The sequence below is a fragment of the Urocampus carinirostris genome, chromosome 8 (genome assembly GCF_059441175.1).
Source record: "Urocampus carinirostris isolate Australia breed hairy pipefish chromosome 8, RoL_Ucar_1.0, whole genome shotgun sequence".
Classification (NCBI taxonomy): domain Eukaryota; kingdom Metazoa; phylum Chordata; class Actinopteri; order Syngnathiformes; family Syngnathidae; genus Urocampus; species Urocampus carinirostris.
In genome coordinates this window covers 9,403,986-9,429,614 of record NC_142356.1, presented here as the reverse complement: position 1 = coordinate 9,429,614, position 25,629 = coordinate 9,403,986, and the positions used below count along the sequence as shown (strand labels likewise).

At 37.5% G+C, this 25,629-nt stretch overlaps 2 protein-coding genes across 9 annotated transcripts in view; one reads left to right on the top strand and one right to left on the bottom strand.

The window, feature by feature from the left end:
• The window catches only part of pld6 (phospholipase D family, member 6), a 37,067-nt gene extending 11,873 nt beyond the window's left edge, over nucleotides 1-25,194 (bottom strand). The window contains exons 1-2 of one of the 7 annotated variants that reach the window (XM_088341537.1): nucleotides 25,146-25,194; nucleotides 2,022-2,205 (exon numbers count right to left, since the gene is read on the bottom strand). In XM_088341537.1, the coding sequence (XP_088197663.1) occupies nucleotides 2,022-2,200 (179 nt within the window). In that variant the 5' untranslated portion in view covers nucleotides 2,201-2,205; nucleotides 25,146-25,194. Of the gene's footprint in view, nucleotides 1-2,021; nucleotides 2,206-4,543; nucleotides 4,818-5,014; nucleotides 5,197-25,145 lie in introns of those variants that run through there. The other 6 variants (XM_088341536.1, XM_088341535.1, XM_088341531.1 and 3 more) reach the window with 6 other exon arrangements.
• LOC148360656 (transcription elongation factor 1 homolog) lies at nucleotides 4,787-13,578 on the top strand. 2 transcript variants are annotated; one of them, XM_088341538.1, is made up of 4 exons: nucleotides 4,787-4,853; nucleotides 5,088-5,221; nucleotides 5,308-5,374; nucleotides 13,147-13,578. In XM_088341538.1, exons 2-4 carry the CDS (start codon nucleotides 5,102-5,104, stop codon nucleotides 13,209-13,211), a joined length of 252 nt encoding a protein of 83 aa, XP_088197664.1. In that variant the 5' UTR covers nucleotides 4,787-4,853; nucleotides 5,088-5,101; the 3' UTR covers nucleotides 13,212-13,578. The 2 variants fall into 2 exon arrangements, 1 of the variants encoding a protein (XP_088197664.1); XR_015851082.1 differs by having other exon boundaries at nucleotides 4,835-4,853; nucleotides 5,088-5,217; nucleotides 5,304-5,374; nucleotides 13,147-13,317.
• Nucleotides 25,195-25,629: the final 435 nt, after the last annotated feature.

Sequence of the window (25,629 nt, the reverse complement as noted above, 5' to 3'; positions counted from 1 at the left end):
TATGATGTAATGCAAAAGAACCTCTGGGAATAACTGCATAAGACAAGGACAAGTAACCATCACGTTTTTAATAAAACAAGCCAGTATGTGCATACGCACTCTTGATGCTGTGCGTGGATTTGTTCCACATTTTAACAATGGTTTGTATTTTTCTTTTTCGAGTAATCCTTAATTAAATCTGCAACCTAGCAGGCATGAGGTTGTGATTTACCTGTTGTGATGCACCTTTCTTAATAGACCTGTAGGGAGCGATGACGCTTCACATAGCAATGCAATTCCACCGCTTGACCGGCAGCGTCATTTTTAATCCAACATTATGATTTTATTGGTTATATTTATTTGTTTTGATACATTAGCTGTCGGGTCACACTTCCAAAAAACATCATATGGCAAGAATTTTAAGTACTTTTAAGCACTTCACCTAAAATAAAAACGGTGAAGTTCAAGCATTTTCAAGGATTTCAGGCTCCCGTACGAACCATGCATTCCGGTTACCGACTTCAGCCAATTTGTCCTTGTTGCTCCCCACATGAGAACGTAGTGGCGATCTCAGAGTTGGAGAACATGAAATTGAAGAACTCGCCTATATTTTCATTTGAGGAATATTATAGGTGGTCCGATATGGTCCACAATGTCCACCTCACCTCTGCGTTGAGTTTGCGTTGAGCCACTACTAGATCGCATGTTACCTGGCAGCCTAGGTGACTGTAGAGTTTAGCATCCGATGAGCTGGGCAGAACTGCGGTATGGGTGCCTGTCTCCGTGTAGCTGTGAAGCACTCTAAACGTTTAGCACTCTTCATGTGCAAATCCAAGTCCAAATGTCCCATTCTGTCGAGCTTGTAGTTTTTACGACACAGGCTGCATCGAAGCTCCCACTCATTCCTTGGAAAAGCCTGAAGCCACTTTAAATCACTAAACCACAAAGGGGAAAACCTACACTTTCCCAACCTAAAACTACTCGACAGTGTGTTAGAGAATCAAACGTAATGCCGGATTTACGGAAAACACAGAAATCTGAATTTCTCGACCAACACATTGCATTTATCAGTCAGAGATTGATAAGGTTGGAGAAAATAAACAATAAATTTTCAAAACAAGGTTAGTTTACCAATTATACAGTTATTAGCTCTATCACGCAGAAAAGACAGGAAAAAATTAAGACATTTGAGAGTTAAAAGTAAGACTTGTAGACAAACAAAAGAATTTTTCAACGTCTACATTTGCAGTGATCAAATTTAAGATCTTTAAAATTTAAAATATTTGAATATAATCTGCGTTGCAATGGAAACTAATATTACACTTGCAAAAAATATATCACCTAATGGATGAATGTAAATGCTGAAAAGAAAGGGGCCAAGTACTGAACCCTGCGGAACGCCACAGGTAACACTAAAAGGCTCAGATGTCAGTTCACCATATTTAACACAATGCGTCCTATCTGAGAAGTAGGATCTGAACCATAAGAGAACAGTTCCATAGAAACCAATCAATTTTTACAGCAGGTCTAGGAAGATATTATGGTCCACAGTGTCAAAGGCAGCTCTAAGGTCCAGCAGCAACAACAGTGATGAAGAAATTTAAAATTAAGCAGCCCTTTGAGACTCTTTGTGATTAAGGGCTACACAAATAAACATTTTCATGTTTTTAAGACCTTGGGGGAACCCTTATTTTTCCTTATCCAGTTTCTGTAAGAACAAAATCTCAGTCATATACGGCCTAAATAATTATGATATGAAACGTTTCATTTGCATAATATTTCCCCGATAGATTTAGTTCATTTGCTTCTGAGCTGATAAAACAAATAAAGTACAGCATTGCACTAAGAATAAGCAACCTAGACTCAGTTGATGACCGATTTCCTGCTAAGATTCGCCTCAAGGACGTTGCTGCAGCTGCAAAGACGTACTTGTGCTGCAAACATGTTTATTAAAACACAAAAGGGATGAACACAAAGCTCCCACTGCACTATCTAGAATCCCAGAAGCTTCATTGTTATGCTCCACACTATGAGTCACTCACGTTAGCGAAGCGGGGTAGAAGATGTGCTCCATGCAAGCCACTTCTGAAGGAAAGAACAGGACCTCGTTCAGAGTGTGGGACGACTTCAGGCGACGTGAGAGCTTCCACAGAAGTTCCACGCTCAAGGACACGGCCACCACTCCCAGACCAACCATCTTCACCGTCCACATCACTGACATACCTGCTGAAAAGTAGTCAGATCATTCCCCTGGTGATCTCACCATGCATATATCAAAAAAAGTATTTGAAACATTATATAGTGCTCACTTTTATCACGATTAGATTTTAAAGTCCTCAGTGCATCCAGGATTTTTTTTCTAATGCAGAGACCCCTCGCTACTCCGCGTTTCGGTTATCACTGGTTCACTCTGATAACAAGTATCTATTAGTTTTTATGTTTTATAAGATTGGAATTATTGATATATCTTAAGAGTTTAGTCTGGTTTAGAAGGTTTTAAGTTTTTCGCAGGAAAAAACAATCTTACTAGTTGACAACATTTTCAGTATAATCTCATTAGCTGCACCGCTTATCCTCAGTAGGGTCGCGGGGGTGCTGGAGCCCATCCCAGCAATCATCGGGCAGTGGGCAGGGGACACCCTGAACTGGTTGCCAGCCAATCGCAGGGCACACAGGGACAGACAACTCACTTGCTCATTCACACCTAGGGTCAATTTGGACCGGCCAATCCACCTGAAATGCATGTCTTTGGAATGTGGGAGGAAACCCACGCAAGCACGGGGAGAACATACAAACTCCGCACAGTAAGTCTGGTAGCTGGATTTGAACCCACACAGGAGGTTCCCAAGACTTTAGAACTGTGCCGCACACGCGCTAACCACTGCGCCGCCGTGCTGCCCATTTTCAGTATAATATACAGTATTATTTATTTTACATTCACCAGTGATTTTCTACTTGCTGCTGGACCTTAGAGCTGCCTTTGACACTGTGGACCATAATATCTTACTAGACTGGCTGGAAAAATGGACTGGTCTCTCAGGAACCGTCTTCTTATGGTTCAAATCCTACCTCTCAGATAGGACGCATTATGTTAAATATGGTGAACTGACATCTGAACCCTTCAGTGTTACCTGTGGTGTTCCGCAGGGTTCAGTACTTGGCCCCGTTCTTTTCAGCATTTACATGCATAATTTAGGTGATATTATTCGCAAGTGTAATATTAGTTTCCATTGCTACGCAGATGACATTCAACTATATCTTCCGATGGAGGAATCGGCCCCACTAAACTGTGAAATTTGAAGGCCTGCCTCACTGAGATAAAAGGATAGAGGTCACTGAACTTTTTGCGCCTTAACACGGAAAATACCGAAATTTTAATTATTGGTCTATCTAAATTCTGTGACTTGTTCACAACAAACTGCTATGAATATTGACAAATGTAAGTAAGATCACCCAGCGTGACTCAGGACAAAAAAGTAGGAGTCACATTTGACCCCAATCTGTCCTTCCAAACACATGTTAAGAATATTACTAGAACAGCTTTCTTCCATCTTCGCAACATTGCTAAAATTCGCCCTATGCTGTCTCAGTCGGATGCGGAGATGATAATTTATGCATTTGTTACCTCCCGTCTCGATTACTGTAATGTATTACTCTCTGGTCTCCCCAAGTCCTAAATCAAGAGCTGGCAGCTGGTACAAAATAATGCTGCAGCGAGGCTTTTAACTAAGACAAGGAAGTTTGATCGCATTACCCAGAGTTTAGCTAACCTGCATTGGTTCCCTGTTAGCTTAAGATGTGATTTTTAAGGTTCTGTTGGTATACAAAATCATGCATGGACTTGCTCCCTCATATCTTTCTGATCTAATTTCCCCCTATGTTCCGGTCAGGAGCCTTTGCTCTGAAAATGCTGGTCTACTGGTGATCCCAAGAGCCAAGAAGAGATCCACAGGTTCGAGAGCATTCTCCATTCGGGCCTCAGTGCTGTGAAATGCTCTGCCCACTGATATTTGATCTGCAACATTAGTTGAACTGTTTAAATCCAGGCCTAAAACACACCTATTTTCTATAGCTTATGAATGAACTATATTTCATGTTGACAATATCTGTGTATTGTTTTTTATTGCAACATCTGTTGTAGCCTGGTCATCCTGGAAGGGGGATTACCTCAAGGTTTCATTTTCCTTACGTTGAGGTTTTTGAGTTTTTCCTTGCCCTCATGTAGGTTCTAGATCAGGGGATGGTGTCATAATAGTCTGTAGTTAGCAATAATCTGTGGTCTGTGCAGCCCTTTGAGCCTCCTCGTGATTAAGGGCTATACATAAACATAACTTGACTAGAGTGAACTGTTATATGATTACCTTTGCTCACTTTGACTGAAAAACAGCCCATTTATACTTTGAATGAGTCTAGACTAAAAAATATCATTAATGTTTCCCAAAAGAGAATTATAGTATTGTTTACACAAAAAAGTGAGCACTTTTTTTTTTTTAAAGAAACGAAATTGAAAGCTAGCTAGCGAGTTTTACGGTTTTTAACGTAGTGTAATGCCAACCCTGCTCACCGTGGCGCTTGACTTGAACAACAGTGAAATAAAAGTAATATTATTTATCTTAAATAATTAAATGTACTAAATAAAACGTCTGAGAAACTTTAAACTCGATTAATGTCGACGTAGCTCGATCGCAAACTTACAGCCTCTGACGTCACCAGTCATGTTAGCAACGCCTACCCTTCTTTGCTCTGAGTGATGTGTGTTTAAACCAATGAATAGTCGAAACGTAAATCAAATCTGCCCAATCAAATCTTGCCTATTCTCATTGTTGCGGAAGTGGATTTCTTCAACAACGCACCGTGTGCGTCTCCGAGCAAAGGTAAACAAAAGCCAACTTTAAAACGTTTTCAATCAAAATATTTCTTTAACGCGTGTCTCTGTGACTCTAAAACGAAAATTCACCAGAAATACTCGTGTCGGACGAGTTTGATCACTTTTTGGGTTTAGCAACAACATGCAAATGTTAGCTTGCTGACTTACGTGTAAATACGTGGCATCAAAAACTGTTGGCTCACTGCTCCGATTGATCTCGCGTGTCCTCAAACTGTTCCAGATCATTATCGAACGATGGGACGCCGAAAGTCCAAGCGAAAACCCCCTCCCAAAAAGAAGATGACCGGGGATCTGGATACTCAGTTCACCTGCCCATTCTGCAACCACGAGAAATCATGTGACGTCAAAATGCAAGTGTTTGCTTCCTTTAAAATCAACAATTTTGGTCAAATACACGATCATTAAGTTGCTAACGTCTTCTTTGATCCCACGACAGGGAGAGGACCAGAAATACTGGAATAATATCGTGTTCAGTTTGTTTGGAGGAATTTCAGACGCCTATTACTTGTATCCTTTTCTATGGTATGGTTTTTTATTTGAATACAAGACAGAAATGCCTGAATTATATGAATATTATTTAGTATGAAAAAAATAATCATAGGTTGAGGAACTTATTTCTTTACCTCAAGGAATCCCTACTTAAGGTCGCCACCATGTTCGTTTGGCAGCTTGCTTCTAAGGCTTTGGTCTTGGCACTCGTTTTGGTTTGCATTAGACAATAGAGTGTCACATAATGATCAAATTTTATACACTGGGGCTTAACAATTTAGTCCTAAACATATAGAACTATACATTATGATGAAAGTACCATAATTTCTGCACTATACGGCGCACCGGGTTATAGGGCGCACCCCGAAAAAATACTTTTTGGTCCTATTTTTGACATACATAAGACGCACCGGATTATAAGGCAATACAATGGGAACGTCGACAAAACAGTCAGATAGTTCAGTCAAACTTATTGCCCCCTTAACATTCCGAAAGCTTGCAAAGACGCAAATACGTGTCGAGAACACGTGCGGATGCGGTGTCCGTACGATGCATCGTTCCATCATTCGGAAGGTTAAAGTCTTGGGATTCAAGAAATGCCAACCATTCCTTAGTTTCTATTTTCTTTTTCGCTCGCAACTTTACTGCGCATATGACAATAAACACTTGGAATTGAATTTAATTTAAAAATAGACACTCCATTCCATCCATTATCTGCACCGCTTATCACAGAAACATCGAGTTCAGTCTGAAACAGGATACAGGGATAATATAAAACCCGGCGTACCTCACTGAAGTCGTGTTCATAATAATTTGCAGCCAATGTCCTCTTATATCCGTGAGTGTAGTAAATCCAGGAGAATAAAATATTTACAAATACAGAATAGAAAAAAATGCTTTCTGTATGCCGTCAGCCACGTGCTGTAGGCATTCATCTTTTTCGGCCAATTGCAGGCTTTGTTTTGCCGTTTAAGCCAATGCCAGCCTGTAAATGATAAAAAGGATCCGCCTCTTGACCTCCGAAAAACTTTAGCCAATAGTGATCGATTCAAATGATGATTGACACATTGGTTAGCCAATGAAACGCCGGTAAATAAATCCCAGCATTCACCGCATAATACTTGGCGTTCGGGGGGAAATCTAGTCGGCGGCTGCAAGTTAGTTGGAAAACTTAATGTTGATCCATAAATAAGGCGCACTGTATTATAAGGCGCATGGTCAGCTTTTGAAAAAAATAAAGGCTTTTAGGTGCGCCTTATAGTGCGGAAAATACGGTACTACCAATTCTATCCTCAGTAGGGTCGCGGGGGTGCTGGAGCCCATCTTGGCAATCATCGGGCAGTGGGCAGGGGACACCCTGAACTGGTTGCCAGCCAATCGCAGGGCACACGGGGACAGACAACTCACTCGCTCATCCACACCTAGGGACATAGGGGAATGTTTCTCATAAATTCAATCCTGAGATATAACTGATTATTTCCTTTAATTCAATTGATGAATTCCTACATTTTGGATTAATTGCAAATCAAAAATGTTAGTGGGTTTTTTCGTCTTTCTTTCAAATTGAAACTAACATCACATCACAAAATGAACACATCACCTGAAAAGAAAAGAGGCGTGACGGGTAGACACCAAAGTCTTGTAAGAGACTTGTCCCCACAGTCATTTTAGACGTTTCTTCTCTCAATCATATAAAGTTTTTCTTTACGTGATAGCGCGATAAGCAATTTTTTTCAGCACATTGCTCAAAATCATCTGCCTCATTTTGCAGAATTATCTTCCATTTCTTTGTATTGCCATAGATTTTCTTTGATTCGTCGACGATGGCTCGATTTGCTCTTTGAATTTCTCATTCTTTCTCCTTACGTTGTTCCTAAGTCCCATCAAACCTTAAATTGTGGGATTTCTTTCCGCAAATCTTCCACCTCCTTTTTAGTTTTTATGATTTCATTCAGCATTTTCTCTACTTTGTAGTCTATATTTTGAAATGCTTCTTGGATTTCACGTTCATTTCTCTACAAGTCTTATTATTTTGATACTGCTGAGTACAGCTTCTAGCCGACGAGTATACTTTTTGATTATATTTTGAGATGAGGACATTTGAGTTTTCAATACAAACTCTCTAATCAGTAATGCATCGGGTTATAGTATCCATCCATCTATCCATTATCTGCATGGCTTGTTATCAGTAGGGTCACGGGATTGCTGAGCCCATCCCAGCCATCCTCGGGCAGCGGGCAGGGGACACAGAGACAGACAACTCACTTGCTGATTCACACCTAGGGACAATTTGCACCAGCCAATTACCCTGTCATGTATGTTTTTGGAATGTGGGAGGAAACCGGAGTGCAAAGAGGACATGCAAGCATGAGGAGAACATGCAAACTCCACACAGGAAGGCTGGTAGCTGGATTTGAACCCACTACCTCAGAAGAGTGCCATAGACGCGCTAAACCACTCCCAGGCTATAATATGTGATAATAAAATAATTCAAAAACCGGAATCCGATCAAAAGCCATTTTTATCTCCAAAATTTTGGTTGTGGGTCAAGTTGATTGAGGGCGGGATTATTCGAAAGCTGAAGCGTCCTCGTAACGTTAATAATTCTACTAGGCCAAATATGTTATAGCTTTATTTTTCTCTGTGAGCATAAACCTCTTTCCCAGGATCATGTCAGGTAAACGTGTATTGACTCTGTTAGGAAATAAGAATTAAAATGTACCGTTTACCAAATTGTTCAATTAGTTATCTGACTCCATTTACCAAACACAACCTACATTCTCCTAACAATACACGCTCATTTCTTGATGGAAAAATGAATAAGAGACCGGGATTTCCACACGGGGGCAGATGTAATTTCTTAAATAGTTTAACTAAGTGAACTCCATCGAATTAGCTGAAAAAGCGTCGCTCGAGTCTCTGTCAATCCTCCTCTTTTGATCTTACTTCTTGTTTTCTCGACCCACGTCTCCGCAAGCTGGTGTGCCGGCTCCTCTCTTGGGCGTGCCGGAAAAAGCCCCCACGTGGGGTCCACCCCCTCGCCTCGATGTCTGGAGAAACTCAAAACAACACCGAGCGTTAATCTAAATAATCAAAATTCCCCCGTTAAAACATTCCGAATTTGGAACAGCGTGACCTGAAGCCCACTCAGTGAAAATCTTCATTGCACTCTATAAATGTAACTTGTATTTAATCGTATAAAATCCTTTATAGTAAAATGTTATAAAATCCTTCAACTCTAATGGTAGAACTTCCCTTAAAAGCAAATCTGGGTAACAACAACGCCAGTTCTTCCTAAAGTTGCCTACCAATGTGCTCTTTTTCTGAATATTAACAACAATCTCGGGACACCTCCATTAGCTCCACCACAGCGTCCATTTACTAGAAGCTTTCAGCATAATCTTCAGGGTTAAACGCTGATTTATTGGAACATCATTATTCACTGCACATTTTTGGGGGTCTCCCTAATTGAGCATTTGGCGCCTACACGCTCAGGCAGTAAATGTGCCGGACGGCGTTAGCAACGACAAGCGGCGAGGGGCTTTCAGAATTTTCTGAAAAACGACTTTTAAAGTCTTTGTTTGACAGCAAACATTTTATTGAGGGTGACAAGTTGTATATTTCCGATGAAGGCCATAGAGTTGATAAAGTGGCACTGCATTTACGACTCTCTAATATTATGACTTTATTTACTGTATACCACTTTAATTTATAAAATGCTCATTTTATTACCCATATTTTATTACGCCATCATGGTAAAATTGCAATATGTTTTTCTTGGAATTTTACCACCTCCTTCTCCTTATACTTACAAATATTATTTTATATATATTTTATATACCAGCTCGGTGGCCTTGGGGGTATTAAGGTTAGGAATTGGGGGGTTTGGTCACCTAATGACTCCCAACACCTCAGTTGAGTTGAGCGAGGGGGCTGGGAATCCGCTCCTCTAAATCAATCTCCCAAAAAGAGTCAGAAATGACTCTAGCCACCTCCCACTAGGGGGATATGGCTGTGGTATATATATATAATATAATATATATATATTTTATATGTATATATAATTGTATCAATATTGTATTGCTAGTATTTACTAATATATTATTTATATTATCTTCTAATTCTGTTTGTGACTAGTAAATACTGTATGTATACATATAATTACTGTATTCCCTAGTTTATCACGTTTAATAGGGACCAGAAGCTGCCCCTCCGAAAACCCCACCTCTGAAAAAGCTGCTAAGTACTCCCCTCCATTCTCCTACTTTTAACGTCTACTCGCAGCAATAGTCGACCGGGGATAACGGATTACCACAGGGCGGGTACTGATCATTTTAACAGGAAAGGCCGAAAAGAGCCGTCGCCACGCATAACAAATGTTCTCTTTTAGCCTCCATTGTCGGCAATAGTCGACTGGGGATAATGGATTCCGGCCGCACTGGTGCTGTTTATTTTAGGTAAAGGTATGGAAAATAGAGTCACCAATTTTCTCTTTTGGGCTCCACTCTCGACAACAGTCCACCCGGGATAACGGATCGCAGCCGTACAGGTTCTTTTTGTTTTAGCGAAAGTACAGAAATAAAAGGCTGCCATGTATGACACAAATCTGCCCCCGCGCTCGCATGAATAATCTCCGAGGGATAATAAATCGCAGCCAAAAAAATTCAGTTCTTTTTAAGTAGGCCACAACGGCTTGCATCCGCAACCTGAACCGAAATAAAAACTCTGCCTTTCCCATTCTCAGCAGTAGTCGACCGGGGATAACGGATCGCGACCACAACCGTGCATTTCATTTTAGGCAATTTTACTTGTGGAAGATGAGCTTCAAGAGTTAGGAAACTTCCTCTTCGGTGTTAGAAAGTGGGCGAAAAAAGGTGATCCAAACATTTTCTCAACCGCATCAAGCTTTTTAGTCCACTTTCATTTAAAAAGAAACGGCTCGCCTCTTCTTTACGCTTCAGACCAACCATTCTTGAATGGATGCACGGGATATTAAACAATAAAAACGTCAAAGTTCTTGGCGTGCTAGAGGTACAGTGCAGTGTGTATACACACATACCAGGAAGTAGAAGCCGGATTTCTTCTTTGGGGTGGATGCTAGGTGAGCTCTCTGCCGCTCTGGGTTCCCAGTAATACGTAATCGGGGATAATGGATCAAGGCTGCATGAGTGCAGTTCACTTTTTGGTGGACAGAATGGTTAAACAAGCTGCTAAGCCTGACAAAATTACTCTCTGCTGATCTGGGTTCCCAGTAATATGTAATCGAGGATAATGGATCAAGGCTGCATGAGTGCAGTTCACTTTTTGGTGGACAGAATGGCTAAATAAGCTGCTAAGCCTGACAAAAAAGCTCTCTGCCGCTCTGGGTTCCCAGCAATATGCCATCAGGGATAATGGATCAAGGCTGCATGAGTGCAGTTCATTTTTTGGTGGACGGAATGGTTAAATAAGCTGCTAAGCCTGACAAAATTGCTCTCTGCCGCTCTGGGTTCCCAGTAATATGTGATCGGGGATAATGGATCAAGGCTGCATGAGTGCAGTTCAATTTTTTTGTGGACGGAATGGCTAAATAAGCTACTAAGCCTGACAAAATTGCTCTCTGCCGCTCTGGATTCCCAGTAATATGTAATCGGGGATAATGGATCAAGGCTGCATGAGTGCAGTTCACTTTTTGGTGGACAGAATGGTTAAATAAGCTGCTAAGCCTGACAAAATTGCTCTCTGCCGCTCTGGTATCCCAGTAATATGTAATCGGGGATAATGGATCAAGGCTGCATGAGTGCAGTTTACTCTTTGGTGGCCAGAATTGTTAAATAAGCTGCTAAGCCTGACAAATTTGCTCTCTGCTGCTCTGGGTTCCCAGTAATATTTAATCGGGGATAACAGATCAAGGCTGCATGAGTGCAGTTCACGTTTTGGTGGACAGAATGGTTAAATAAGCTGCTAAGCCTGACAAAATTGCTCTCTGCCGCTCTGGTATCCCAGTAATATGTAATCGGGGATAATGGATCAAGGCTGCACGAGTGCAGTTTACTCTTTGGTGGCCAGAATTGTTAAATAAGCTGCTAAGCCTGACAAAATTGCTCTCTGCTGCTCTGGGTTCCCAGCAATATGCCATCAGGGATAATGGATCAAGGCTGCATGAGTGCAGTTCATTTTTTGGTGGACAGAATGGTTAAATAAGCTCCTAAGCCTGACAAAATTGCTCTCTGACGCTCTGGGTTCCCAGCAATATGCCATCAGGGATAATGGATCAAGCCTGCATGAGTGCAGTTCGCTTTTTGGTGGACGGAATGGCTAAATAAGCTGCTAAGCCTGACAAAATTGCTCTCTGCCGCTCCGGGTTCCCAGTAATATGTAATCGGGGATAATGGATCAAGGCTGCATGAGTGCAGTTCACTTTTTGGTGGACAGAATGGTTAAATAAGCTGCTAAGCCTGACAAAATTGCTCTCTGCCGCTCTGGATTCCCAGTAATATGTAATCGGGGATAATGGATCAAGGCTGCATGAGTGCAGTTCGCTTTTTGGTGGACGGTATGGCTAAATAAGCTGCTAAGCCTGACAAAATTGCTCTCTGCCGCTCTGGGTTCCCAGTAATATGTAATCGGGGATAATGGATCAAGGCTGCATGAGTGCAGTTTACTCTTTGGTGGCCAGAATTGTTAAATAAGCTGCTAAGCCTGACAAAATTGCTCTCTGCTGCTCTAGGTTCCCAGCAATATGCCATCAGGGATAATGGATCAAGGCTGCATGAGTGCAGTTCATTTTTTGGTGGACAGAATGGTTAAATAAGCTGCTAAGCCTGACAAAATTGCTCTCTGACGCTCTGGGTTCCCAGCAATATGCCATCAGGGATAATGGATCAAGCCTGCATGAGTGCAGTTTGCTTTTTGGTGGACGGAATGGCTGAATAAGCTGCTAAGCCTGACAAAATTGCTCTCTGCCACTCTGGATTCCCAATAATATGTAATCGGGAATAATGGATCAAGGCTGCATGAGTGCAGTTCGCTTTTTGGTGGACGGAATGGCTAAATAAGCTGCTAAGCCTGACAAAATTGCTCTCTGCCGCTCTGGGTTCCCAGTAATATGTAATCGGGGATAATGGATCAAGGCTGCATGACTGCAGTTCACTTTTTGGTGGACAGAATGGTTAAATAAGCTGCTAAGCCTGACAAAATTGCTCTCTGTCGCTCTGGGATCCCAGTAATATGTAATCGGGGATAATGGATCAAGGCTGCATGAGTGCAGTTCACTTTTTGGTGGACAGAATGGCTAAATAAGCTGCTAAGCCTGACAAAATTGCTCTCTGCCGCTCTGGGTTCCCAGCAATATGCCATCAGGGATAATGGATCAAGCCTGCATGAGTGCAGTTCGCTTTTTGGTGGACAGAATGGCTAAATAAGCTGCTAAGCCTGACAAAATTGCTCTCTGCCGCTCTGGGTTCCCAGTAATATGTAATCGGGGATAATGGATCAAGGCTGCATGAGTGCAGTTCACTTTTTGGTGGACAGAATGGTTAAATAAGCTGCCAAGCCCGACAAAATTGCGTTATTGTTATTAATATCCATTTATAAAAATGCCATATGCACCCTAGACATAGTTTTGTTAGCACAGTGTTTGATTTTAGTGTTGCATTGTTTTTGGTCTTTTTAAGTAATGGATATTTATGAGTAACTAACGTTAACGATCTAAAGCGTCATATTTTGGGTATCGATTTTGAAAATCAATATCATTTGTATCGCACAAATGATATCAAAAAGCTTTTGTCCTTAACCGTTTCCATGTCCAGATCTATCAGAGCCAGTCGACGTGTACAGTGATTGGATAGACGCCTGTGAATCGGCCAATCAGTAGCCCCGGAGAAGGTGGTGGAGCGAAAGTATTTTTTAAAAATATATATACTTTTGTGTATTTTTTTTTAAAAAATTTTTTTTGAGGATTTATTAAAAGAAGAAACAAATGCACAGAAATGACAGTTGTGTGGTACTGGACGGATACTACGCTCCTTTTTTTCTTTATTAGGAACACCCGCACTGATATCAGGGTTCGTGCGGGTGCTTGAAATCCTTGAAAATGCTTGAATCTCAATGTTGTGTTTTTAAGGTCAGGAAAATGCTTGAATATTGGGTGACGTGCTTGAAAATGTTTGAAATCGACGCCATTTTCTTGCAATAAATGAAGATTTTTCATTTTATTAAAGTGTCCGAAAATGACGCCAACAGTCAAGTCATGCTTATTTGTATAGCCCTTAATCACAAATAGTCTCAAAGGGCCGCACAGATCAGAGAAAGATACAGAGAAAGGGGGAAAGAGAAACAGAAGATAAAAAGAGAGGCTAATAGAGAACGGGAGAAAAAAAGAAAGATGAGAGAATGAGGAAGAGAAAGATACAGAGAAAGGGAGAAAGGAAAACAGTAACGAAAGATGAAAAGAGTGGCTAATAGAGAGCGTGAGGAAAAGAGAAAGATGCACAGCGAGGGAGAAGGAGAGAAGAGATAGAGAGAAAGAAAGCGAGGAAGAGAAAGATACAGAGAAAGGGAGGAGAAAAAGAAACCAAAGATAAAAAGAGAGGCTAATAGAGAACGGGAGAAAAAAAGAAAGATGAGAGAATGAGGAAGAGAAAGATACAGAGAAAGGGAGAAAGGAAAACAAAAACGAAAGATAAAAAGAGAGGCTAATAGAGAGCGTGAGGAAAAGAGAAAGATGCATAGCGAGGGAGAAGGAGAGAAGAGATAGAGAGAAAGAAAGTGAGGATGAGAGAGATACAGAGAAAGGGAGGAGAAAAAAAAACTAAGGATAAAAAGAGAGGCTAATAGAGCGTGTGAGGAAAAGAGAGATGCATAGCGAGGGATAAGAACAGAAGAAATAGACAGAACATATGAGAGTGAGAGATAGAAAGGAAGTGAGGAAGAGAGATAGAGAAAGGGAGGAGAAAAAGAAACGAAAGATAAAAAGAGGCTAATAGAGAACGGGAGAAAAAAAGAAGGATGAGAGAATGAGGAATTGAAAGATACAGAGAAAGGAAAACAGAAACGAAAGATAAAAAGAGAGGCTAATAGAGAGCGTGAGGAAAAGAGATGCATAGCGAGGGAGAAGAAGAATGAGGAAGAGAACGATACAGAGAAAGGGAAGAGAAACAAAAGATACAAAGAGAGGCTAATAGAGAGCGTGAGGAAAAGAGAAAGATGCATAGCGAGGGAGAAAGAGAGAAGAGAGAAAGAAAGCGAGGATGAGAAAGATACAGAGAAAGGGAGGAGAAAAAGAAACTAAGGATAAAAAGAGAGGCTAATAGAGAGCGTGAGGAAAAGAGAGAGATGCATAGAGAGGTAGAAGAATAGAAGAGATAGACAGAACAATGAGAGAGATAGAAAGAAAGTGAGGAAGAGATACAGAGAAAGGGAGGAGAAAAAGAAACTAAGGATAAAAAGATAAGAGAGGCTAATAGAGAGCGTGAGGAAAAGAGAGATGCATAGTGAGGGAGAAGAAGAGAAGAGATAGAACATATGAAAGAGAGCGATGGAAAGAAAGTGAGGAAGAGAGAAAAAGAAACGAAAAATAAAAAGAGAGGCTAACAAAGAACGGGAGGAAAAAAGAAAGATGAGGAAGAGAAAGATACAGAAAAAGGGAAAAGAAACACAGCATTAGAAAGATAAAAAGAGAGTAATAGCAAAAATGCAAAGATTGTACTATTAGAATAATACTAAAATACAACTGCAGAAATACTTCAATTATACTATAAAAACGACCATAATACTACAGAAATAAGAGAAAAATACCACTGTGGAAATTCTACCAAAATACTGCAGACATGCAATAATACAAGTATGGAAATATTTCCAAAATACTTCTATAAAATACACAATAATACCACTCCAAAAATAGTATGATACAAAATACTTCTACAGAAATATTACAACATAAATACTAAATGAAAATACCCTACAGAAACGTTACTTCAAAAATACTACGAAAATACAACAATGGTAATCCTATAAAATACTACAGATATACTGCAAACATTTTATTAAAATAATACTAAAATACAACTGCAGAAATACTCCAATTATACTACAAAAATGACGGTAATACTACAGAAATATAAAAATACGACTGAAAAAATATTTCAAGATTAAAAAAACATTACTACAGTAATACTACGAAAATACTACAGAAACACGATGAGCATACCTCTTTATACATCAAAAGTACTATAAAAATATTACTACAGTAATACTATGAAAATACTACAGAAACACTATGAGCATACTTCTTAAGAAATACTTCAAAAGTACTATAAAAATATTACTACAGTAATACTATGGAAATACTAGAGAAACACTATGAGCATACTTCTTAATACTTCAGAATTACTATAAAATACGGAAATACTACAGAAACACTTTGAGCGTACTTCTTAAGAAATAGTTCAAAAATACTATAAAAATATGAACACAGTAATATTACTGAAAAACTACAGAAACACTATGAGCATACTTCTTAAGAAATACTTCAAAACTACCATAAACGTATTACTACAGTAATCCTATAAAATACTAGAGAAACACTATGAGCATACTTCTTAAGAAATATATCAAAAATACTAAAAATATTACTATAGTAATACTACAAAAATACTAAAGAAACACTATGAGCATACTTCTTAAGAAATATGTCAAAAATACTAAAAAATATTACTATAGAAATACTACAAAAATACTAGAGAAACACTATGAGCATACTTCTTAAGATATACGTCAAAAATACTACAAAATATAAATACAGTAATACTACAGAAACACTATGAGCGTGCTTGTTAAGAAATACTTCAAAAATACTATAAAATATTTAATATTACAGAAATACTACAGAAACACTATGAGCATACTTCTTAAGAAATACTTCAAAAATACTATAAAATATTAACACAGCAATATCACATAAATACTAAATAAAAACTATGAGCATACTTGTTAAGGAATACTTCAAAAATAATACAAAAATATGAATACAGTAATACTACAGAAACACTATGAGCATACTTCTTAAGAAATACTTCAAAAATACTATTAAATATTTAATATTACAGAAATACTACAGAAACCCTATGAGCATACTTCTTAAGAAATACTTCAAAAATACTATAAAATATTAACACAGCAATATCACATAAATACTAAATAAAAACTATGAGCATACTTGTTAAGGAATACTTCAAAAATAATACAAAAATATGAATACAGTAATACTACAGAAACACTATGAGCATACTTCTTAAGAAATACTTCAAAAATACTATTAAATATTTAATATTACAGTAATACTACAGAAACACTCTGAGCATACGTCTTAAGAAATACTTCAAAAATACTACGAGAATATAACCACAGTAATACTTCAAAAACCCGACTTGAAAACTACAGTAATTCTACAAAACTAAATACTTATTTTTTGTTGTGTTTCTTGTTGGTGACCCCTGACCCCCCCTTCCTTACATGGGGTCGGAGGTCACGCATGAGCGTTGTCAAGTCCGCCGGTCACCCCCACTCTGCAACTGCGCGGCAACCGTCGCCAAGGAAACAGCCGTGCGGTTGCCCAGCAACCGGAGCTGTGCTCACAATAGTCATTTTGTTGCTTAGCCTGCACTCAAAAGTTGAAGTGAAAACTGCCTTCGGGATCCTTAAAGGGACAGTGCGTATTTTTTAGCGCCTCCTTGTGGTTAAAAAAAACACTTTTTTTTTTTCCTTTTTTTCTTTTTTTCCCTTTTTTTCTTTTTTGTTATTCATTACTTTTTTTTTGTTTTTCTTTTATTTCCATTTCCCTTTTCTTTCTTTCGCCTTTCTTTTTTCTTTTCCGACTTTCTTCTTTTTGGAAAACATCTGAGAAAGAAATTTGAAAAATACGGTGAGGATTGGTCACTTGGAATCTCCATAGTTTGTTTTCTCCTTTGTAACACTCGTTTACAGTTGCTCGATACTTTTTCTTTTGTTTTTGTCAACATTCGTTTAGTCTTTCTTTTCCTTTTTTCCTTCACTTGTTTTTTTTTCTTTCTTTTTCCTTTTTTTCGTTTTTCTTTTCTTTTTTTATTCATTACTTTGTTTGTTTTTCTTTTATTTCCATTTTTTTCTTTTTTCTTTACTTTTTTAATGTATTACTTTTTTTTGTTTTTCTTTTATTTCCATTTCCCTTTTCTTTCCCCTTTCTTTTTTCTTTTCCGACTTTCTTCTTTTTGCAAAAAAATCTGAGAGAAATTTGAAAAATACGGTGAGGAGTGATCACTTAGAATCTCTATAGTTTGCTTTCTTCTTTGTGCTTTGTAACACTCGTTTATACGGCATACAGCCATACTTTTCTTTCTTTTTTGACGACATTCGTTTTGGTTTTTCTTTTCCTTTTTTTTCAGTTTTCAGTTTTCATAGTTTGTATTTGTCCTTGTGCTTTGTAGCATTGTTATAGGAGCGCCGAATGAGCAAAAAACAGAAAGACTTTGGCTCTTGTTAGCAACAATGCTAAGGGCGCATTAATGTCTTGTTCCAGCAGGGCGGCGGCCTCCTGATTAATCAGCATGCCTGGCGACCCGTAAACTCACCCGATCGATAAAAGACATAAGCATCCGTCATGGCGGCTAAAAATAGTATCGGCTACGTAAAATCAATGCTTTATTTCCCTATTGGCAGGAGGAAAGCTCCCATTTTTTTTTTCTCGCATGGCCCTCGTCTGCGAATACTACACCCTTTTCTTTTTTTTTTTTTTTTTTTAGTCTTTTCCTCTTTTTTTTCTTTCTCTTTTACTTCTTTTTTGATATTTTTTTTCTCTTAATATTTTCTTTTTTTGCTCCCTTTTTTTCATTTCTCTGTTTTCCTTCTTTGAACATGTTCTTATTTCCTTTTCTTCTTAATACCTTCTTTTTTTTTTCATTATTCCTTTTTTCTTTTTTTCCCTTTTGTTTTTAATTTCTCTATTTTCTATTTATTTGTCGTTTTTTTGTTCTTCTTTTAGCATAATTTTTCCCTTTTCCTTTCTTTTTTCTTTCCCTATTTCTTCTTTTTCATATTTTTCTTTTTTTTTTAGTCTTCCTTTTTTTCTGTTTCTTTTTCTCCTTTTTTCATGTTTTTTTCTTTTAATAGCTTCATTTTTTATCCCTTGTTTCTTTTTCATTTCTCTATTTTGCTTCTTTGAACCTGTTCTTATTTCCCTTTCCTCTTAATATCTTTCTTTTTCGATTATTCCTTTTTTCTTTTTTCTTTACTTTCCTTTTGTTTTGAATGTCTGTATTTTCTATTTATTTGTCGTTTTTCTGTTCTTCTTTAAATGCATTTTCCTTTCTTTTCTCTTTCCCTTTTTCTTCTTTTTGCAAAGTTGTGTGATATATTTTCTCTTAATATCTTCCTTTCCCCTTATTTATTTCTTCTTAATTTCTCTATTTTCCTTCTTTTAATTTTTTTTTTCTCTTAATATTTTCTTTTTTTGCTCCCTTTTTTTTTCATTTCTCTGTTTTCTTTCTTTGAACGTGTTCTTATTTCATTTTCCTCTTAATATCTTTCTTTTTATCATTATTCCTTTTTTCTTTTTTTCCCTTTTGTTTTTAATTTCTGTATTTTCGATTTATTTGTCGTTTTTCTGTTCTTCTTTTAAAATATTTTTCCTTTTCTTTTCTTTTTTCTTTCCCTTTTTCTTCTTTTTTCAAAGTTGTATGATATATTTTCTCTTAATATCTTCCTTTCCCCTTATTCATTTCTTTTTTCTTTTCTTTTTCATTTCTCTATTTTCCTTCTTTGAACATGTTCTTATTTCCTTTTCCTCTTAATATCTTTCTTTTTTCGATTATTCCTTTTTTCTTTTTTCTTTATTTTCCTTTTGTCTTGAATTTCTGTATTTTCTATTTATTTGTCGTTTTTCTGTTCTTCTTTAAATGCATTTTCCTTTCTTATCTTCTTTCCCCTTATTTATTTCTTTTTTTCTTTTCTTTTTCATTTCTCTATTTTCGTTCCTTTAATGTGTTCTTATTTCCTTTTCCTCTTAATATCTTTCTTTTTTCATTATTCCTTTTTTCTTTTTTTCCCTTTTGTTTTTAATTTCTCTATTTTCCATTTATTTGTCGTTCTTCCTTTTTTCTTTTAATATATTTTCCCTTTTCCTTTCTTTTCTCTTTCCCTTTTTCTTCTTTTTTCAAAGTTGTATGATATATTTTCTCTTAATATATTCTTTCCCCTTATTTATTTCTTTTTTTCTTTTCTTTTTCATTTCTCTATTTTCGTTCCTTTAATGTGTTCTTATTTCCTTTTCCTCTTAATATCTTTCTTTTTTCCATTATTCCTTTTCTTTTTTTCCCCTTTTGTTTCTGATTTCTCTATTTTCCATTTATTTGTCGTTCTTCCTTTTTTCTTTTAATATATTTTCCCTTTTCCTTTCTTTTCTCTTTCCCTTTTTCTTCTTTTTTCAAAGTTGTATGATATATTTTCTCTTAATATCTTTCCCCTTATTTATTTCTCTCTTTTCTTTTCTTTTTCATTTCTGCCTTCTTTTAATGTGTTTCTATTTCCTTTTCCTCTTGATATATTTTTTTTATCCATTATTCCTTTTTTTCCTTTTGTTTTTAATTTCTCTATTTTCCATTTATTTGTCGTTCTTCCTTTTTTCTTTTAATATATTTTCCCTTTTCCTTTCTTTTCTCTTTCCCTTTTTCTTCTTTTTTCAAAGTTGTATGATATATTTTCTCTTAATATCTTCTTTCCCCATATTTATTTCTTTTTTTCATTTCTCTATTTTCCTTCTTTTAATGTGTTCTTATTTCCTTTTCCTTTCAATATCTTTCTTTTTTTCCATTACTCCTTTTTACTTTTTTTCCCTTTTGTTTTTTATTTCTCTATTTTCCATTTATTTCTCATTTTTCAGTTCGTTTAATATAATTTTCCCTTTCCCTTTGTTTTTTCTTACCCTTCTTCTTTTTTCATTTTTTAAATTTTTTTTTTTTCTCGGAATATCTTTTCTTCCATATTTTTTCTTCTTTTTCTCTTCTTTGTATTTCTCCTTCCTTTTTTAACGTGATCCTTTCCATTTTTCTCTTAATATCTTTCTTTTTTTCCTATTATTTATTTCTCTTTTCTCAATTGTTTTCCTTCTTTTTCCCCTTTCATTCCTTTTAATGACTTTATTTTCAATTTTTTTCTTTTCACTTTTCTTTTTTTCTTTTAATATCTTTCTTTTTCACATTATTTCTTTTTTTCTTTGTTTCTTTCTTTTTGCTTTTCTTTTTCATTTCTTCATTTTCCATTTATCATTTTTCTTTTCTTCTTTCAGTATATTTTTCCCTTTTTTTCTTTCTTTTTTTAAATGTCTTTTACATGTCTATGTTTCCCATTTTTTTAGCATTTTCATTTTTTCCTCTTAATATCTTTATTTTTCCTGTAATTTTTCTTTTCTTTTTTTCTTTTTCTTTTTTTTCCCCTTTCCTCATTAATTTTAATTTCCACTCATTCATCATTGTTCTTTCCGTTTCTTCTTTTTGTAAATTTTTCCTTTTTTTGTCTTTTCTTGCAAATTATCAGGCCCCCCAAAAATGAGAACTGAAACGATGCATTTTTGGTCACTTTCAGTCCCAGTAGTTTACAATACTCCTTGTGCATTGAGGCTCTCGTTTTCAGTCGCATTAGATCATGTTGCGACATCTAGTGGTCAAACAATACACACTGTCCCTTTAATTTCGCCTCCCAATACAAATTCAGGAGAAAAATTCCAAGTTGAATGTTGCGTTTAGGGCCCACTGGCCGACTTGTGATTTATGGCCTTTACTTACAAGACCCTACAAAAGCGTTGACCCGGTAAACTCGCATAAAACACCAAAAGCGTGAATGTTTACAAGTATTAATAAAGCTTCAATCGAAGTAACCCCGAAAGTAGAAATCTTCCACTCATTACGAGCTTCCCCGCGCAAACTCCCACTCGGAATTATTTATTAACGAGCCGTTTTCTTTATTTTTTTCTCTTTTTTTTTCTTTTTCCCTCTCTCAACTCCGGATCAATTTGGATTCATAAACAATATCGGCCCCCGCCTCCTGGGAAATAAGGGAGATCAAATGAATCCAGGATCCGACTGTCGCCATATAAAACGCTTTTATTACCTGTGCGGACGATCAAGTATGATGTCATGTCGTGCGCAAAGAGACAACTGCTGGTGCTTGAGCAGCGGCTCTTTTGCCTTGGAGGGGAAAAGTCAATAAAAAGGGGGCAAAATGAATGAAGCGTTGTTAATACTTGTAAATAAGCTTAAACATTCTCGCTTTTGTCTAGATAGATAGATGTCTAAATAGATGGATAGAGATGTCTACATAGATGTCTAGATAGATTGATAGATAGATTTGTCCACATAGATGTTTAGATAGAGAGATAGAAGTCTAGATAGATAGATAGAAGTCTAGATAGATGTCTAGATATACTGGACTGTCTCAGAAAATTAGAATATTGTGATAAAGTTCTTTATTTTCTGTAATGCAATTAAAAAAACAAAAATGTCATACATTCTGGATTCATTACACATCAACTGAACTATTTCAAGCCTTTTATTATTTGAATATTGCTGAATTTGGCTTACAGCTTAAGAAAACTCAAAAATCCTATCTCAAAATATTAGAATATCATGAAAAAGTATACAAGTAGGCTATTCAACTAATCACCTGAATCATCTAAATTACTCGAAACACCTTGCGAGGGTTTCCTGAGCCTTAAAAACACTCAGCTTGGTTCAGTAAACTAAATCACTGCTGATCTGACTGCTGTCCAGAGGACCATCATTGATACCCTCCATCAGGAGGGTAAGACACAAAAAGAAATTTCTCAAAGAGCAGGCTGTTCACAGAGTGCAGTTTCAAAGCATATCCACAAAAAGTCTGTTGGAAGGGAAAAATGTGGCCGGAAACGCTGCACAACCAAGAGAGATGACCGCAGCCTTAACAAAATTGTGAACAAGAGCCGCTTCCAGAATTTGAGGGAGCTTCAAAGACAGTGGGCTGAAGCTGGAGTCCAGGTATCAAAAGCCACAGTTCACAGACGTGTCCGGGAAATGGGCTACAATAGCCGTATTCCCATGGTCAAGCCACTTCTGAACTCAAGACAACGGAAGAAGCGTCTGACTTGGGCTATGGAGAAGAAGCACTGGACAGTTGCAGAGTGGTCCAAAGTCCTCTTTTCAGACGAAAGCAAGTTTTGCATTTCATTTGGAAGTCAAGGCACCAGAGTCTGGAGAAAGGCTGGAGAGGAGCAAAATCCAAGTTGCTTGAAATCCAGTGTGAAGTTCCAGCAGTCAGCAATGGTTTGGGGAGCCATGTCAGCTGCTGGTGTTGGTCCACTGCGTTTCATCAAGTCCAGAGTAAATGCAACTGTGTACCGAGAGATTTTAGAGCACTACATGGTTCCATCTGCTGAAAAGCTCTATGGAGATGAGGATTTCATTTTCCAGCATGATCTGGCACCTGCCCACAGTGCCAAAACCACCAGTAACTGGTGCACTGACCATGGCATCACTGTCCTTGATTGGCCTGCTAATTCCCCTGACCTGAACCCCATCGAGAATTTGTGGGGTATAGTTAAGAAGAAGATGAAAGACACCAGACCTACAAATGCAAATGAGCTGAAGGCCGCTATCGAAGCATCCTGGGCATCAATAACACCTCAGCAATGCCACAGGCTGATTGCCTCCATGCCACGCCGGATTGATGCAGTAATCCGTGCAAAAGGATTCCCAACCAAGTACTGAGTGCATCAATGGACATTTTCAAATGTTTGATTTAGTTTTGCTGTTATAAAATTATTTTTTTTACTTGGTCTGAGGAAGTATTCTAATATTTTGAGATAGGATTTTTGAGTTTTTTTCAGCTGTAAGCCAAAATCAGCAATATTCAAATAATAAAAGGCTTGAAATAGTTCAGTTGATGTGTAATGAATCCAGAATGTATGACATTTTTGTTTTTTTAATTGCATTACAGAAAATAAAGAACTTTATCACAATATTCTAATTTTCTGAGACAGTCCAGTATGTCTGGATAGATGTCTAGATAGACAGACAGACAGAGAGATCGATGTCTAGATAAATAGATCCCTGGATAGTTAGATAGATGTCTAGATAGATAAACAGATGTCTAGATAGATGTCTACATAGATGTTTAGATATAGAGATAGATGTCTAGATAGAGAGATAGAAGTCTAAATGGAGAGATAAGTCTAGATAGAGAGATAGATGTCTAGATAGATAGATGGATATATGTCTAGATAGATGTCTAGATAGGTAGATGGATAGATGTCTAGATAGATAGATAGATGTCTCGATAGATAGATAGATAGATAGATGGATGGAAAGATAGCTCGATCGATCGGTCAGTCGGTTGGTAGGTGTTTACATATATGTCAAGATAGATAGATGTCTACGTGGATGTATTGATAGAGAGATAGATGTCGAGATGTCTAGATAAATAGATGTCTAGATAGATGTCTAAATAGATAGATATATGTCTAGATAGATGTCTAGGAGAGATAGATGGATAGATGTCTAGAAAGAGAGATAGATTGATGTCTAGATATCTAGATAGATGTCTAGATAGATAGATACATGTCTAGATAGATGTCCAGAAGGAGAGGTAGATAGATTTCTAGAAAGAGAGATAGATTGATGTCTAGATAGACAGATGTCTACATGGATGTATTGATAGATAGATGTCAAGATGTCTAGATAAATAGATGTCTAGATAGAGGGATAGATGTCTAGATAGATGTCTAGAAGGAGAGATAGATAGATAGATGTCTAGAAAGAGAGATAGATAGATAGATAGATGCCTAGATGTCTAGATAGATAGACAGTCTAGGTAGGTAGGTAGGTTGGTCGGTTGGTAGGGGTTTACATAGATGTCAAGATAGATAGTAGTCTACAGAGATGTATTGATAGAGAGATAGATGTCGAGATATCTAGATAAATAGATGCCTAGATAGATGTCTAGATAGATAGATAGATAGATAGATATATGTCTAGATAGATGTCTAGGAGAGATAGATAGATAGATGTCTAGAAAAAGAGATAGATTGATGTCTAGATAGATGTCTAGGTAGATAGATAAATGTCTAGATAGATGTCTAGAAGGAGAGGTAGATAGATAGATTTCTAGAAAGAGAGATGGATTGATGTCGAGATGTCGAGATATATGTCTAGATAGATAGATAGATATCTAGATAGATGTCTAGATAGAGAGAGAGATAAATAGCTGTCTAGATGTCAAGATAGATGTCTTGATAAATGTCTAGATAGATAGATAGATGTCTGGGTAGGTAGGTCGGTTGGTAGGTATTTACATAGATGTCAAGATAGATAGATGTCTACATAGATGTATTGATAGAGAGATAGATGTCGAGATGTTTAGATAGAGAGATAGATTTTGAGATGTCTAGAAAGATAGATGTCTAGATAGATAGATAGATGTCTAGATAGATGGATAGATAGATGTCTAGATAGATGTCTAGAGTCTAGATGTCTAGATAGATAGATGTCTAGGGTCTAGATAAAAACCGTAGATAGATAAATAGATGGATAGATAGATGGACAGCAGAAGCCTTAATACATTTAGGGTGGCTTTCTGTTTGTCCGCATCGATCGAATCGTCGTGACGGCTTCCTAATCAATGCTCTCCCTCAGCTAATAAAGCCCGCAGTGATTTCAGCTCAGAGGTCTCGGGTCGGACCACCTGGAAAGGCGAACACACTCATAAACAAGATCCCGGCGAAAGAGTCGGGACGGCGTTGGAAACCTACCGGCGGTCGCTCCTTTTCATCCCGGCGTCCTTGAGACGACAAAGCCTCCACTCGACTACGCGTATTCTCAAGCAATAACATCCACGTCTGTATTATCAACCCGAGAATACGCGTGATCGAGAACGGAGACGAGAGGCCCTTCCTCTTCAGCGACGTCCTCGTCTTTGGTATCCTCGTCAGGAGCCGGCACCTAACAAAAAAGAGAAGGTTCGCTCCTGAATAACAATGTCCCGTCCCTTTAGAAACCGCCTTCACAGCTTATACATAAATATATGAGAAATAATACTATATAGATGGATAAATAGATGCCGAGATAGATGGATGGATAGATAGATAGATAGATAGATGGATGGATGGATAGAGAGATGGATAGAGAGATAGATAGATAGATGTCTAGATAGATGTCTAGATAGTTGTCTAGATCGATAGATAGATGTCGAGATAGAATACTGGATAGATAGATGTATAGATAGATAGTTAGATG